Genomic DNA, 16,648 nt, shown 5'->3' with positions numbered 1-16,648 from the left:
ACCTAAGAAAGTGATTAGGAAAGATGAATCATGAAAGGAAGTTTGCAATTAACATAAAAAAAGGATACTAAGAGTTTTTTTAAATATATGAAGAGTAAAAGAGTGACACGTGTAGATATAGATCCAATTGAAAATGATGCTGGAGAAATTATAATGGGTAACAAAGAGATGGCAGAGGAACTAAATGAGTATTTTGCATCAGTCTTCACAGTGGAAGACATTAGCAATATACCTGATAACCAGGGGTCTCAGGGAATAGAATTAGGTACAGTCAAGATTACTAGAGAGAAAATGTTTGGGAAGCTAAATGGATTAAAAATAGATGAGTCTCCCAGACCGGATGAGGTGCACCCAAGGGTTCTGAAGGAGGTGGCTTTGGAGATTGTGGAGGCATTGGAAATGATCTTCCAGGAATCAATAGACTCTGGCACGATTCCGGAAGACTAGAAAGTCGCAAATGTAGCTCCGCTGTTTAAGAAAGGAGGGGGGCAGCAAAAAGAAAATTACAGACCTATTAGGCTGACATTGGTAGTTGGGAAGTTATTGGAGTCGATCCTCAAGGACGAGGTTATGAAATACCGAGGTACATGACAAGACAGGCCCAAGCCAGTATGGTTTCATGAAGGGAAGATCCTGCCTCACCAACCTATTGGAATTTTTTGAGGTAATCTCAAATAAGATTGACAAGGGAGAGGCTGTGGATGTTGTGTATTTGGATTTTAAAAAGGCCTTTGATAAGGTGCCACATAAGAGGCTGCTTAATGAAATGAGAGCCCATAGAATTACAGGAAAGATATTGGAATGGATGGAGCATTGGCTGATAGGCAGAAAGCGAAGGGTGGGAATTCTGATTGGTTGCCGGTTACTAGTGGTGTTCCGCAGGGGTCGGTGTTGGGGCCGCTTCTTTTTACAATGTATATCAATGATTTAGATTATGGATTAATTGGTTTTGTGGCTAAGTTTGCTGATGACACCAAGAAAGGTGGAGGAGCAGGAAGTGTTGAAGAAACAGAAGGGTTGCAGAGAGACTTGGTCAGTTTAGGAGAGTGGGCAAAGAAATGGCAGGTGAGATACAATGTTGAGAAATGTACAGTTGTACATTTTGGAAGAAGAAATAATTGGGCAGATTATTATTTAGATGGGGAGAAAATTCAAAAATCGGAAGTGCAAAGGGACTCAGGAGCCCTCGTGCAGGATACCCTAAAGTTTAACCACCAGGCTGGATCGGCAGTAAGTAAAGCGAACACTATGTTGGCATTCATTTCAAGAGGAATAGTGTATAAGAGTAAGGAGGTGTTGATGAGGCTCTTTGGGGCACTAGTGAGACCTCATTTGAAATACTGTGTGCAGTTTTTGGCATCCTATCTTAGACAGGATGTTCTGATGTTGGAGAGAGTTCAGAGGAGATTCACGAGGATGATTCCTGGAATGCAGAGTCTAACATGTGAGGGTGTTTGTCGGCTCTTGGACTGTATTCATTAGAGTATAGAAGAACGAGAGGGGATCTCATAGAAACATTTCTAATGTTGAAAGAGCTGAACACGGTAGATGCGGAAAGGCTGTTTCTCACCTATGTTCGTGACACTTCTCACGCTCTGAATCTTTTCAATGATTTTAAGTTCCCTGGCCCCCACCGCTTTATTTTCACCATGGATGTTCAGTCCCTATATACCTCCATCCCCCACCAGGAAGTTTTCAAAGCTCTCCACTTCTTTTTGGATTCCGCTCTACCACCACTCTCCTCCGTCTAAAGGAATTAGTCCTTACTCTTAACAATTTCTCCTTTGGCTCCTCCCACTTCCTACAAACTAAAGGTGTAGCCATGGGCACCCGTATGGGTCCCAGCTATGCCTGCCTTTTCGTTGGCTTTGTGCACAATCCATGTTTCAAGCCTATACTGGTATCTGTCTCCCTCTTTTCCTTCGCTACACTGACGACTGCATTGGCGCTGCTTCCTGCATGCACGCTGAGCTCGTTGACTTCATTAACTTTGCCTCCAACTTTCACCCTGCCCTCAAGTTTACCTGGTCCATTTCCAACATCTCCCTCCCCTTTCTTGATCTTTCTGTCTCTATCTCTGGAGACAGCTTATCTACTGATGTCTACTATAAGCCTACGGACTCTCACAGCTACCTGGACTATTCCTCTTCCTACCCCGTCTCTTGCAAAAATGCCATCCCCTTCTCGCAATTCCTCCGTCTCTGCCGCGTCTGCTTTCGGATGAGACTATTCATTCCAGGACAAAGGAGATATCTTCCTTTTTTAAAGAAAGAGGCTTCCCTTCTTCCACCATCAACTCTGCTCTCAAATGCATCTCTCCCATTTCACGTACATCTGCTCTCACCCCATCCTCCCGCCATCCCACTAGGAATAGGGTTCCCCTTGTCCTAACCTACCACCACACTAGCCTCTGGGTCTAACATATAATTCTCCGTAACTTCCTCCACCTCCAATGGGATCCCACCACCAAGCACATCTTTCCCTCTCCCCTCCCCCCGCTTTCCGCAGGGATCGCTCCCTACGCAACTCCCTTGTCCATTCGTTCCCCTCATCCCTCCCCACTGATCTCCCTCCTGGCACTTATCCTTGTAAGCAGAACAAGTGCTACACATGCCCTTACACTTCCTCCCTCACCACCATTCAGGGCCCCAGACAGTTCTTGCAGGTGAGGCGACACTTCACCTGTGAGTCGGCTGGGGTGATATACTGCGTCTGGTGCGGTCTTCTATATATTGGCGAGACCCGACGCAGGCTGGGAGACCGTTCCGCTGAACATCTATGCTCTGTCCGCCAGAGAAAGCAGGATCTCCCAGTGGCCACACATTTTAATTCCACGTCCCATTCCCATTCTGATATGTCTATCCACGGCCTCCTCTACTGTCAAGGTGAAGCCATACTCAGGTTGGAGGAACACTACCTTATATTCCGTCCGGGTAGCCTCCAACCTGACGGCATGAATATTGGTTTCTCTAACTTGCGTTAACGCCCCTCCACCCCTCATCCCTTATTTTATATATTTTTCATTTTCCCCTCTTTTTCTCTCTCTCTCTCTCTTTTTTTCTCCCTCTGTCCCTCTCACTACAACTCCTTACCTGCTGTCCCCCCTCTAGGCTCCCCTCCCCCCTTCTCTTTCTCCCCAGACTTCCCATCCCATGATACTCTCCCTTCTCTAGCTCTTAGATCTACGCCTCCCCTCCTGTCTTCTCCTATCATTTCAGATCTCCCCCTCCCACTTTCAAATCTCTTACTATCTCTTCTTTCAGTTAGTCCTGACGAAAGGTATTGGCCCGAAACGTCGACTGTACCTCTTCCTGTAGATGCTGCCTGACCTGCTGCATTCGCCAGCATTTTTTGTGTGTGTTGCTTGAAGAGAATCCTGGCTATTTCTTTTTTTACTAGATTTTGTTCTTTAAGAGTTGTCCGAAATAGCCAGCTGCTCCGATTAACCGACGGTCCAATTTACTGGATCCCACTATAAAAGGAAACGTCAAATCTATTCCTCAGAGCAGATCACATCAAGAATTTGAGTCTACTGTCAATGGATTTGTCCAAATGTTAATCAGGACACTACAGTCCATTTTGATATCACAACTCAAGAGGATATGCTGTTCTGGATATTAATGACATGCAGATGAATTTAAAGTAACAGCACACAATGAATTGTGCTTTTCTGCACTCCAATAACTAGATCCTACTTTCCTTCTGCTAAAGATGATTTACTAGGTCTACCAGCATTAGGCCACTTCAAATAATCAGGAGCAAATCCCTTACTGTGACTACTTAAATCTTTTAGCTGTTAGATTAGGAAAATATTTGCATATTCTCTCATGAATTGAGCAGTGTTGAGATTTTCTTTGGATGTGTGTAATCCCCACATTATAAAAAAATTGTCACTTTCCAATTGAATGTTTTTATTTCAAAAGCTGTCTTGCACTTTTCAGAACATAAGCAAATAAAATGCAGCAGTACAATTTCCAAAGCTAGGTACACCATACAAAACCCTGAGATTCACTGTAGTTACTGTGAATGCCAGCAAAATAATGAAAGACCACACACAAGACAGACAACCAACCAATGTGCAAAAGACAACAGACTGAAACTACAAAAAGAAAACAATAAATAAGTAATAAATAGAGTACATGAAATGAACAGTCCTTGAAAGCGAGTCCATATAGCTGTTGGGGTGAATGAAGTTATCCCCTCTGGTTCAAGAGCCTGATGGCTGAGGAGTACTAAGCATTCCTGAACCTGGTGGTGTGGGACCTGATGCTCCTGTACCACCTTCCTGATAAGAGAAGAGTGAGAAGAGAGCACGGCTTGGATGGTAGGCAGCCTGTGATGATGGATGCTGCTTTCCTGCTACAGTGCTCCATTGTGAAGTGCTTATCAGTAATATTACAATCATAGAACAAAAACAAAACTTGTGTATCCTTCCTACAAGAGGAAGGAGCCTCAGAATAGATTCTCTTCCAATGTGTGGAACAACTACTCTGGATCCCCAAAGAACCATGCCAGTTGGGCAACTATCATGGCTTCTGCATTTTAAATGCCAGGAAGTTTAATCATTATGCATAAATTTAGAAACCTATTAAAAAGAAGCTTTGATGTCATACCTGTACATGTACTAATAGCTCAGATTTCTTCTTTATTCTTTTTCATTTGCATTGGTAGTACTATTTGTGACAGGTTTCCTATCTGCATTTGTTGCTGGTGAAAGATAATTTTCAAGGCAAAGGTGGTTCAATACCTAGAAAAAGATAATTCATTCAAACAGAGGGAGATTATCTGTTCTCATTAAAACAGGCAGTACAAGTTTCTACAGTACAAATAAAGGAAGATAGTGGCCCCTTAGAGGGAGAGTCTGAGATATTAATGGAAAATGGAGAAATAGCTGAGATTTCTACGACAATAAAAATAATCATGGGCCCAAAAAGGGATAGAGGAACTCAGACAAAACTACTACTATATAACGTAGTTAATAAGCAAAGTAATGTGGCTGAAGACCAACTAGTCCCCTGCACCTGATGCCTAAGAGAGTGGCTGCAGAGACTGTGGAGCTTTTGTATGTGCCCAGTTGTGACACCACTACTTAAGATGAGATTGACCCTAAAAACAGGAAAGGATAAGAGAATTAGTCCAGTATCTGATGTTGGGAAAAAAATTGCTGGGAATTAAAGAGGAAATAGCAGGACATTTATTAAACCATTAGAAAAATAATCAGTTTTATTGAAGGAACACCCATAGCCTTACTGATGGAAGAACTGGCTCAAGAGGTTACTGTACTCCAGATTTTTTTTTCTTTTAAAAGAAAGATATAGCCTTCACTCTAATATTGCCAAAAATGCATCACCTTTATATTTTCCTTCCACTCCAGATTGAACCACAAGAGGGTAGGATCAAACCTTAAAGCAGAGTGTGACTGGAAGTACTGTCTATATATAACAGTGGTGGGGGGAAAAAAAAAATCACACCTACACACAATTGCCTCACACAGAAGTGCACCAACTGTGAAAACCAAATCCTCTCTGCATCTGCATTCTCATTTATTTGGATTCACCAAAAGAAATAGTCTGCAGGGGCTTATATGGTAAAATTTCACCATATATGTGGTTCCAGTACTCTCATTCCACAGGCAATTGTCAAATCCTTGTCAGATTCCATTATTGATTTTGAAAGAGATCTTGAAACAAAACAAGCCATTCAACTCCATTCTCCTCAGTTCAAGGGAAAAAGAGAGAAAAATCACCTACCAATACCAAGCTGAACCAACACTGGTCAATGACAACAACTTCATGGATCATTACCAACAAGAAGCTGAAAATTTAGCAGCAACTGATCCAGTTCTCAGAGGTCAGCTTTCTGCTGCTTTGTCTAATTCCATGTTCAACCAGAAACTCTTGAAGGGGTCTAGCAGTGCTTGAAGATTTTGTGAAATGTCCATAGTCATCGAGATGTTCATTAAGTCCATCAAGCTGGTCAGACAAGTTGTCCTCAACTGTTTTAACAGGTCCCTCAACTAGTGCAGATTTTCAATGTACATTCAAATTGGACCTCTTTAGAGATACAAGTCTCTTCTCAACTTCATTCCCACGAGATTCTGTACCTTTCGCTTTGTCTTGGTAGACACCAAGCTAGAGCTAGGTAACATACAGCAAGATTAATTAATATTTTTCCTCACTCTCTGCAAATCTCTTGAAATAGAGGTTTGTTAGAAACATAGAAAACCTACAGCACAATACAGGCCCTTCAGCCCACAAAGTTGTGCCGAACATGCCCCTACCTTAGAAATTACTAGGGTTACTCACAGCCCTCTATTTTCTAAGCTCCATATACCTATCCAAAAGTCTCTTAAAATACCCTATTGTATCTGCCTCCACCACCATTACTGGCAGCCCATTCCATGCACTCACCACTCTCTGCGTAAAAAACTTACCCCTGACATCTCCTCTGTACCTACTCCCCAGCACCTTAAACCTGTGCTCTCTTGTGGCAGCCATTTTAGCCCTGGGAAAAGCCTCTGACTATCCACATGATCTATGCTTCTCATCATCTTATACACCTCTATCAGGTCACCTCTCATCTTCCGTCACCCCAAGGAGAAAAAGCAGAGTTCACTCAACCTGCTTTCATAAGGCATGCTCTCCAATCCAGGCAACATCCTTGTGAATCTCCTCTGCACCCTTTCTATGGTTTCCACATCCTTCCTGTAGTGAGGCGACCAGAAGTGAGCACAGTACTCCAAGTGGGGACTGACCAGGGTCCTATATTGTTGCAAAATTACCTGTTGTTGAGGAACACCAGGTGAGCACTCCTCTGAAGTGCACAACACATCAAGTGTTGTGAAAACAAGTATCCTACCTAGCTGGACTAACTAATCAGAGGTAAAAGGCATACCTTTACATGCCTATTGATTGATATCTTCTAACATTCAACAAACCTGAAGATGCTACCCGTCTTCATTTTAGGAAAAAAGAACAACACAAGTGGAAATATCAACTGATTTAATGACATTGCCTACGTCTCAGTTTCCTAAATGATTCAGTTCTTTTTGAACAACTTGGGCATAGCATTCATTTTGACATGAATTATACTATCCACACATTAAATGCTACGGTCAATCTTAAAGGCTCAAAGAATTCCTGAAGCCCAGAATTCACATTTCTACAGGCAATAAGTCAGTCAGGTAAGGTTTAAAAAAAAACTGCTGGAGGAACTCAACAAATCAAATGCTGTCTGTCACGGGAAAGAAATCAGTAATGTTTCAGGTGACCGGTGTAAAGAGGAGAGGGGGAATAGCAAGACAGATCAGCGGATGATAGGTGGACCTGGGAAGGGGCAGGGATGATGGGCAGAAAGAGCCAGGCTGTGGAAGGAGAGGGAAGAGTTAGAAGATAGGTGGAACACAACAAGGGATAAAACTGGGCAGATGAAGCCAAGTTTGGTGGTGCGTTAAGGGTAGGGTGAAGACGGAGACAGAGGCTGGAGGGTGCTAGCAGGGACACAAAAAGCTACAAATTGATAAAGAATGTGAAAATGGAAACCACTTAAGGGAGTTTTTTTAAAAAAAATATAATCTGTCTTGTTAATCTTATGATTGTTTTGGCATTCCCAGTTGGCACTGTTGAAAGGCAATTTTGCTGGCAAAGCAAAATGGTCCCTTAGGCTTCACTCTTTTAAATTGCAGATTTCCTGTAGCATGCTTGAAGGGAGAATGTGATTTTGAGTTTATATTTCCTCCAAAGTTTTCTTCAGCTGGGATTTTCCCTTGTTTCAGACTCTATAATTTCCACCTTAACTTCCTTTGACTGACCCCAGCTACATCATATACCACCCAGGTGATACTTCTACTTAGAATGCCATTGAACTTTGGTAGATCATATTTATTGATTTTTATTCCATGCATTTTCCTCTTTCCAAGTTCTTAAGAAGTACTCATGAAAGGCCATTCAGCCCATCATTCAGGTGCCCATAATGGTGTTTCATACAACGTACTCATCTTTTGACTATAAATCCACAAGTTCTTCAAATACTTCCCCAATTCCTTTCCAAAGTTATGCTTGAAAGTTAGGAACCCATTTCCTATTTGAGTAGCATATTCTACATTTCAGCAACTCAGTGATAAACATTCTCTACATTCCTATAGATCTTTTGTGTTTTTTCAGCTATTATTTTCCACTTGAGATAACAGTTATTCTTTACTTCACTTTTCCAACCCGTCTTCCTCACTGAGCTCCTTAATGTTTGGCAACATCCGGGTAAATTTTCCCTCTACCTTTTTTTTTTGTAAGGTCCCATTATCTTTCCATGTTGTCAAGTGCAAAGAATTGTCCACCATACTGAAGCATAGACCTAACCTACAAGTTGTGCAACTTCTCTACTTCACTTTCATATACTATGTAACCAAGTACAAAATCAAAGACTGGTTTTACAGTCACTCTGGTTCCAAAATCTCCCTGCTACTCAACAATTGTGCTATTCGTGGTATATGGCCTTTCTCCAATAGTCTACCTGGAAGTCCATCACTTCCCACTTCCCTGCACTAAATGACACTTGCCATTCTTCCACTTTGTTACCTTGTCTAAATCACACAAAAGTCTGCCACTATCCTCAACTATTTTGATGTTGATTTCATACATACAGGCCAAAAGCTTTTATAATAGAAGATGGCAAAGCAGCAAATAGGGTGAATTTATCAAATGAGGGAGAAGATATTTTAAGAAGTTTATAATGCTACTCCCTCCTCCCAAGCCTAGATCATTTCTATTTTTAAAAAATTCAAATGATATCCTAAAACTGAGCATTCAACATTCCAGATGCAACACAACCATCCATTACCACCACCCGCTTCTCATCACCAGCCCTAACCCATGTTTATACTGTCAACACTCAAGTCCATGGCTTGTATCAGCTCAACATGATACAGGCTTTCCATATTCCTTTCATATGCCCATTCACAACATTTATAACATCTAATCAACCTTCCTTCAATCATCTTAGTCAAACTTGTCTGGCCTTTACCAAATCCATTCTGACTGTCCTTGATAAACAATAAAGATCACAATAGCACAAGCTAAAATTGACCAAATTTTTTTGCTCTAATTGTGTTCTTTCTTGGAAAGTGTTTTTTTTCTTGTGAATACTGCTTATATGTGTATGTGATGCTGCTGCAACCAAGTTTTTCATTGCACCTCTGCATACATGTACTTGTGCATATGACAATAAACAAGACTTTGATTTTTATCTATTGTTACCCATTAAATTCAAAAATTAGTTCCAACAATGGAACAAAACATTCTGCAACTCTCACTTTATTCTGAAAATAGTGAAATGGTGCATTCACAAAATGCTCCTGGACCCAATTACAATCTACAAATCACAGATCAAAAATGCTTATTCATTTTAGTGTCAGACTCTACCATTCACTAACTTCAAGAATTACTAAACCCAATGAGGTTACAATACTTTCTAATAAAAAAAACCACTGTCATTCCCTTAACATCTTTCCCCATCTAATTTGATTAATCCCACCTATTTGCTTCTCTATCATTGCCCATTAAAATAGGTTTGTTCTAGCAATAGGGCTTTTATTCACAAGACTCCATCAACATCCTTGCGCAATGACTGTATTGATGTTCCTGTAATATGTACTGTGAATAGTGTGAATTAAAAAGTGTAATTAATATTAATTTGTCCAAGCCTAAAAGTACAGCAACATCTGGCCCTCACCTTCCAAGTTTAGGTCTACAGTGAAAGCAGTTCATGAACGAAGGAAAGGGGACATTGGGTGACAAAGAGGTACAAATCCCTGCTGCTTTGAAAACAAAAAAACAAGTTACATTAGAAAAAAAAGTCCCAAAGAACAAAGACAAAATGCTGGAAGAACTCAGCAGGTCAGGCAGCACCTATGGAAATAGATTTCCATAAAAATAAATTACCATAAATGCTGCCTGACCTGCTGAGTTCCTTCAGCATTGTGTGTGTTTTGCCTTGGATTTCCCATATCTGCAGATTTTCACGTTTGTGCCCAAAGACCAAAATTTGACAGCAAAGCGTATTCCTTGCACTGATCAATGAGGAAGATCATTTAAGAACTGCAATAACTTGGGGATTAGATTTCAGATCTTGAGGCAGGGTCACCAATGGGAGAGGGTGGTGGGCAGTGGAAAGGCTTGGCTACAATTTGAAAGCAACACTGATCATTTTGAAAATCAAAGTGTGGCTAACAGGTGTGAAAGCAAGGACAAACAGAAAAGAGTTTCCCCAAGATTGCAAGTTCACAAAAGGTACAAGGGAGATGAGAAAGGTAAAATAACGGAGATGAGAGCTAACAAGGATCTAATGCAAGGGGATGGGGTGGGTGCAGCAGAGCAGGAGGCAAGAATGAAATACACCAGCCTTCATGATGGCACAGATGTGTGGTCCTAAACTCATCCATTCAGTGAGTTGTAATATAGCATTCTTACCGAGCAAATGTAATCATCTGTTTCAGTTTCAGGCAGTTGCCAGGGAATGGAATCAAGGTTACACTGGTGACCAAATTAATGGCAACCCTCTTCCAAGTAATTACTTGGAGGAAATTTTGGCTCACCCAGTACTGAACATTAAACAAGTAAACTGGGCAACACACATAAAATGCTGGAGGAACTCAGCAGGCCAGCCAGCATCTATGCAAAAAAGAGTACAGTCGATGTTTCAGGCCAAGACCCTTCAGCAGGGCAATCAGCTAAGAATATCTTGGAAGACAGAGAGGGTTTGAGTGCCGAGTGTCCTATCATACTCGTCTATCATTTATGGACATTATAGGGGCCAAGTGAGGTAGTGGAGGTGGTGGAACTGTACATAGTCATGTATTTGGAAACTCACACTGCATATATCCCCAATGGACACCAGAGGTAAAACACACAAAATGCTGGAGGAACTCAGCAGGCCAGACAGCATCTATGCAAAAGAGTATTGTTGACGTTTCCAGCTGAGAAAAAAACTGAGTAGAAGATTTGTGTGTATTTTAAACCTACTCCTCAGCACTTGTTCCTCCAGTACTGTCGAAGAGTCTCAGCCCAAAAAGTCAACAATACTCTTTTCCAAAGATGCTGCCTAGCCTGCTGAGTTCCTCCAGCATTTTGTGTGTTTTTGCTTGGATTTCCAGCAAATGCAGATTTCTCGTTTGTGATTGGACACCAGAGATGACTATTTAGGGGTAGCATGCTGCACCCAAATTAATTGACTATGCTCAAGTAGTAAAAACTTCAACCTGGCCAAGTCTCCCCAAATGGACAAGAACACTCAAATGATGTGACGACAGTGATGTCTTAATGGCATTAAAAGCTGCAGCCACGTTGCAAAAGGATAAGAGAAAACCTTTGTCCCTGTCATATTGGAAACCTGATCAGGTTTAGCAGTTAAATCCAAGTACTCTTGTTTATTTAAAAGGGAACTGCACAATAACTTCATTTAGTGCCATAAAGAAGTATCATCTTCTTTATGGCACTAAATTTAGTGTCATCTTCATAAGTTTTCAGATGACTCTGCCATAGTTGGATGCATCAGCAAGGGAGATGAGGTTGAGTACAGGGCTACGGTAGGAAACTTTGTCACATGGTGTGAGCAGAATTATCTGCAGCTTAATGTGAAAAAGACTAAGGAGCTGGTGGTAGACCTGAGGAGAGCTAAGGCACTAGTGACCCCTGTTTCCATCCAAGAGGTCAGTGTGGACATGGTGGAGGATTACAAGTACCTGGGGATACGAATTGACAATAAACTGGACTGGTTAAAGAACAGAGGCTGTCTACAAGAAGGGTCAGAGCCGTCTCCATTTCCTGAGGAGACTGAGGTCCTTTAGCATCTGCCGGACAATGCTTAGGATGTTCTACGAGTCTGTGGTGGCCAGTGCTATCATGTTTGCTGTTGTGTGCTAGGGCAGCAGGCTGAGGGTAGCAGACACCAACAGAATCAACAAACTTATTCGTAAGGCCAGTGATGTTGTGGGGATGGAACTGGACTCTCTCACAGTGGTGTCTGAAAAGGGGATGCTGTCTAAGTTGCATGCCATCTTGGTCAATGTCTCCCATCCACTACATAATGTACTGGGTGGGCACAGGAGTACATTCAGTCAGAGACTCATTCCTCCGAGATGCAGCACAGAGCGTCATAGGAAGTCATTCCTGCCTGTGGCCATCAAACTTTACAACTCCTCCCTTGGAGGGTCAGACACCCTGAGCCGATAGGCTGGTCCTGGACTTATTTCATAATTTCCTGGCATAATTTACATATTACTATTTAACTATTTATGGTTCTATTACTATTCATTATTTATGGTGCAACTGTAATGAAAATCAATTTCCCCCTGGGATCAATAAAGTATGACTATGACTAAAACATATCATTTGCCTTTTTTGATCCACAACCACAGTAATCTTCAGAGCATGGGTGTTATGATACAAGTCACTGAGACTGAAATCTTAATTTAACTTTTTCTCCAAAGCTATCAGAGTTCACAAATGCTCCAGGTCTCTCCACACTGTCACTAGAAAACACATCACGCCAGGCTCAAGTACAATTTCTGCCAAACAGTAACAAGTCTCTTAAGTGACCTCTTGTATATTAAAAATAAACTCTCGACTTCACAAGCTACCTCGTTATGACCCTTGCACCTTATTATTTACTTGCACTCTCACTCTAATTGTATACCCTGCAATGCTATTGCTTTTCCATCTGTATAACCTCAATTTACTTATGTTTTGAAATCATCATTTGATTACATACAAAACAAGTTTTCACTGTATTTCAGTGCTCATGACAATAATAAACCTATTCCAGTTGAATAACTGTGAAACCAAGCTTTGAAACTCATTCTTCCATGCAACTCAAAAGCACAATTCAAAATTTTAAAAAATGGGACACTCATTTTAACTATTTACAAATAAGAGTGAAGGAACCTGCAGAAGACTTCAACCCAGCCACGCTCTGGGCATAAAGTGCAGCCATATTAAAAAGCAAACCAGTGAGACAAAAATCAATAATACCCTTGCTTTTGATGCCCAAATCTAACAGGAAGTTGTCAAGAGGACTGGGAACAAGCTTTATTGTTCAAAGTATGATGCTGTGCTGGTCCTTTCCAGGCATTGTAGAGTTGAACAAGGTCAACATTCATCAACTGAAATCCTGCAAGATGAAGCCAGCGCAGCACTAATCCGCTTTAAAATTCAGACTTCGTAGCACCATTAGAAAATACACTCAATACAGATCTATATATGATAAAATTATTTCAACCTGTATGTTCTAATTATGTGGAAAACAGAGCTCTTCCTCGCAGTAGTAAAAACAATTCCCTCTGATCACATCCACTCTGATGGTGTGGGACGTAAACCTGGACCAAGTACAGGCCACCTTGTTATGGTATTTGCAATAGCAAAGAGATTGTACCAAGATATAGTAAACTGTGCAAGAATTTGGTAGCCAGGCATGACACTACAAAACACTGGAATGCAAGCAGTTTTGAAGCCTCCACAATAACACTATTAATGCAGCAGGAAATCACAAGGACAGATGGGGGTGGGGGGTTAAGAGGTATAGGGGAGAGAAACTCCACAGCTCAAGGACTAGACAGCGAAAAACATGACCACCAATGGTTTCACATAACATACTCTAGCTCTGTGCATCAGTGCTGGCCAATAAAACATACCAACTTGCTAGATGGTTTTGCCATATGTCAGTTTTAAAAGAAACATTACATCCCACTTATAGCAAGGAAATATTTACCAAAGAAATATGATTTTAATTGCTGGATAAGACACATACTCTGCTTTACAACCTACTGTTTTATCAAATAGCTAAACCATTTAAAGTAACAGAAGACCATTCAGCCCATTAAGTGCATACCAACTCCAAGTTATCCCATTCTATTGGAAATGTCTCTGCAGCCCATTTGCACTCATGCAGCATATAAACAGGTGTCAAGATCAAATGGCCAAAGGGGCTGCCTGTCCCACATTTATGAACTACTCTAAAACTGCATCTTCATTCTCGTTTGATTGCACACAAGGCAACACCAAATTCCATTTTTCTTTCCAACAGGATAATTAAATTCAAAACTTGCAATGAAAGTTGCTTAAAACACCATTTTAATTATTCTAGATAATTTTTAAAAATATACATGGTTCCAACTCAAAAGCACCTTGTATACTGTACAAGTAGTTACTAAATGGTATTTAGTAATCCGACTGCCAATGGTGTTACTATCATCTAAACCGAGACAAAGAGCGATTCCTCGAGCAGGTTGGTAGTTTGATGTATAATTCACGATGCAGTTTCTTATTTCCTCAGCACTTACACGGCTAGTAATGTAATTAACTCTTTATTCAGCATAATTCATAAAATAAGAAATATATAAAAAGGAAGTTTTGAAATATGCACGTTCTCTTTTCCTCTACAGATCAAATAAATTAGCAATTTCGTCCCGTCAGCTGATGGAGAACAAAATTGTGCAAATGCTCTCAAATTTTCTCGACTATAAAAGAGTGGCTCTAACCCGGTTCCAGGAGGAGCCCTGGCCTTTAAATCGATAGCGCCGGGCTTCAATGCGTCAGAATGGTTAGTTTCACCCCCTGAGGAGCTGAAACCCAGCGCGTCCATTGGCTGGATTAGGTCGCCGCAGCGGGCAGACTCGGGTTGGATGTGGAGCCGATACCCCCTCAGAGGGAATGGGTGGATAGATAGGGAGACTCTGCTCTTGGAATGGAATAGATGGATAAGGAGCCGCCGGGAGGGGATGTATGGGTAGACAGGTTGTCTTGTGTCTAACTGCTCCCCAACACAAACCCAGTCACCGCCTCGCCATCCTCTCCCTCCTTCCCCTACACCCACCCCCACCGCTCTCTACCTGTGAAATGCCGCAGGGTACCATGCGCCCACAGGCTCAGCACTTGCTGCACTGTCAAATTGATGGAATAGTCGCCGGCTGCCATGGCTGAACGGCCCGCTCGCTGCTGCTGCTGGGGCCCACTCTTACTCGAGGCGGCCGGCATTGGGATGCAGGGACTCGGAAAGGGGGGACGGCCAGGACAGCAGAAATGGACGAGCACACCGTTCACGACAATTCCCGCTCGCCCACTCGCAGATTACACAAGCGCTGCAAAGTCACATCAGACCGCCCGCTACCAACACCACTCACACTCTGCCGCTCCAACACCGAAAAGCACGCCTTTAAGAGAAGGCAGGCGCATTTAAAGGGATTTTCTCTCTCTCTCTCTCTCGCTCTCTCTCTCGCTCTCGCTCTCTCGCTCTCACGCTCACGCTGGGAAACATATCTGACTGCCACAGTGTTTCTCTTAAAGGGCTTTGTTTCAGAAATAAACAAAACTGCAGATACTGGAAATCTGAAAGAGAAAAAAGCCGGTAGGTCAGGAAGCATCTGGGTGAGAGGAAAGAAAAGGTTTCAGGTTGATGATTTAGATTAGATTTTGAGTTAGATAAATTTATTGTCATTTTTGCCAGTGTATTAATGAAATTCCTAGCTGGAGTGAAGCTCACAGAATAAACGGTATACAGGGTCATAATAAATATAGTAATGTATCATGGTTTCTTAGTGAATGATGTCTTGGTTTGCCTTTTCCTCTTCTGGCTGTTTCCATCAGACAAGAAGTACAGAAGCATGAAGTCCCACACTTTGTGAATAGGAACAACTACTTTCCTGGAAACATCAACTTGTACAACCCTAATTCTACCTCAGCAATAGAACACCAAGGACCACTTCTTGCATTACTGCCGACTTGTCTCTGAATGTGGTTTTGTTTCCACTAATGTCTTGTTTTGCACTGTCTTTTTCTGAACTGTCTTGTCTTATTGATGTTCTGGGTACCACATGTAAAAAATGCTGGTGAACTTAGCAGGCCGGGCAGCATCTATAGGAAGAGGTACAGTCGACGTTTCCGGTTGAGACCCTTCGTTAGGACTGTTCTGGGTGTTGTCTGAATCTACATACCCGTGATGCTACAGCAAGAATTGTTTTCATCATATCTGTATATTGCTGTACTTGTGCATATGACAATGAACTTGTCTTGTTGTGACTTGGCTTGACCTGGCCAAGTAAAGTGGTGCTGGATTTCAGGGACATCTACTCTCATTAATGCCTGGGGTGTCAGAAGTTCCTGCCTCCAAAGAAACAGCTGAATCTACCTTCTTCAGATCACCATTTACCCATCCATCCCACTGCAGTTTTTACAGTTTCCTGATGCAAGACTGTGGATTTCTAGATATTCATGGGTGCCATACAATCTAATATTCAGAATCAAGCAGAGGAATGATCTGAACAGTTAACATGGTGATATAATTGCAGGGATAGTATTTGACCCAAGAAGCAATAATTTTGGAGTGAACAAGAGGTTTTGAAAAGGGTTTTAAATAGGGAACAGAGAGTGAGCTCCTGGGTGGTTTTCCTCATGAACAAGTTAATGGGGAACTTGGTACACCAAAAATCTTGCAACAAAATTTCAGGCAGGACACTTGCATTCAGCAATTATAGATAACTTTACAGATAACCTTAAGCAAACCTTGGGGATTGGGAGATGCAACTTGAGTTATTTCAACTTGAGTAATGTCAACCACATTAAAGGAAGCCTGGGTGACTTTGCTGAAATACAGCAAGTAGAAC

At 41.7% G+C, this 16,648-nt stretch overlaps 1 protein-coding gene across 1 annotated transcript in view; it reads right to left on the bottom strand.

The window, feature by feature from the left end:
• tmem170b (transmembrane protein 170B) overlaps positions 1–15,023 on the bottom strand; it is a 51,255-nt gene extending 36,232 nt beyond the window's left edge. The window contains exon 1 of the mRNA XM_072283070.1: positions 14,879–15,023. Coding sequence (XP_072139171.1) covers positions 14,879–15,023 — 145 coding nt within the window. The remainder of the gene's footprint in view (positions 1–14,878) is intronic.
• Between the last annotated feature and the right edge of the window lie 1,625 nt (positions 15,024–16,648).

Source organism: Mobula birostris, chromosome 19, assembly GCF_030028105.1.
Source record: "Mobula birostris isolate sMobBir1 chromosome 19, sMobBir1.hap1, whole genome shotgun sequence".
In the NCBI taxonomy this organism is placed as follows: domain Eukaryota; kingdom Metazoa; phylum Chordata; class Chondrichthyes; order Myliobatiformes; family Myliobatidae; genus Mobula; species Mobula birostris.
This window is presented reverse-complemented; position numbering and strand designations above follow the sequence as displayed.